The 887-nt window shown below is 62.6% G+C and overlaps 1 protein-coding gene across 1 annotated transcript in view; it reads right to left on the bottom strand.

The window, feature by feature from the left end:
- WWOX (WW domain containing oxidoreductase) overlaps nt 1-213 on the bottom strand; it is a 475,473-nt gene extending 475,260 nt beyond the window's left edge. The window contains exon 1 of the mRNA XM_005422785.2: nt 83-213. Within this exon, the coding sequence (XP_005422842.1) occupies nt 83-189 (107 nt within the window). The 5' untranslated portion in view covers nt 190-213. The remainder of the gene's footprint in view (nt 1-82) is intronic.
- Nucleotides 214-887: the final 674 nt, after the last annotated feature.

Here is an 887-nt window from a genome sequence, read left to right as displayed (position 1 = left end):
CCGCACGGAGAGGCGGCTCCGCGGCCGCTGCCGCGGGGCGGTCAGAGCGCTCCCGGCGCGCTCGCCCCGCTCCCGCCCTTACTTGGCGTAGTAAACCCAGCCGTCCTTGGTGGTGCGCTCCTCCCAGCCCGGTGGCAGCTCCTCCTCGCTGTCTGTGTCCTCCAGCCCCGCGTACTTGAGCGCGGCCATGGGCTCGGCGCGGCCCCGCTCCGCCGGCGCGCCCCGCTTCCGCCCGGCCCCGCGGCACCATGGGAGATGTAGTTCCGCCCGCATCACCCGGGGCGGCGGGGACACCGCGGTCACCGACAGTGCAAGGGGTCCCGGCTGAGCTCGGAACAGGGGTCGCAGGGTTTAGGCTGCTCTGCTCAGCCCAGTGAGGCACATCTGGAGTGCTCCGTCCAGCTCTGGGATCTCCAGTACAAGGGAGATGAGGAGCTAGCGGAGAGGGTCCGGTGATGAGGGGTCTGGAGCGCCTCATGTGAGGAGGCACCGCGGGAGCTGGGGGTGTTTGGTCTGGAGAAGAGCAGACTGAGAGGGGATCTCATTAATGCATGGAAATATCTCAAAGGTCGGTGCTAAGGGGATGGTGCAAGGGTCTTTTATGTTGTGCCCAGCAGTGTGACAAGAAGCAATGGCCATAAACTAAAACACAAGTTCCACCTCAAGATGAGGAAGAGTTTTTTACATGGAGGGTGGCAGAGCTCTGGAATAGCTGCCCAGGGAGGTGGACATTCAAAACACACCTGGACATGTTCCTGTGCCACCTGCTCCAGGGGACTGTGCCTTGGAAGGGGGATTGGACTGGATGATCTCCCAAGGTGCCTTCCCATCTCAGAAGCTGGGTGATTTTCAGGGTATCAGGTGCTTCCAGCCCTCTGTTTTCACAG

The sequence above is a fragment of the Geospiza fortis genome, unplaced genomic scaffold (assembly GCF_000277835.1).
Source record: "Geospiza fortis unplaced genomic scaffold, GeoFor_1.0 scaffold97, whole genome shotgun sequence".
In the NCBI taxonomy this organism is placed as follows: Eukaryota; Metazoa; Chordata; class Aves; order Passeriformes; family Thraupidae; genus Geospiza; species Geospiza fortis.
Note: the sequence above shows the minus strand (reverse complement) of the source record. Positions and strands in the feature narration are given on the sequence as shown.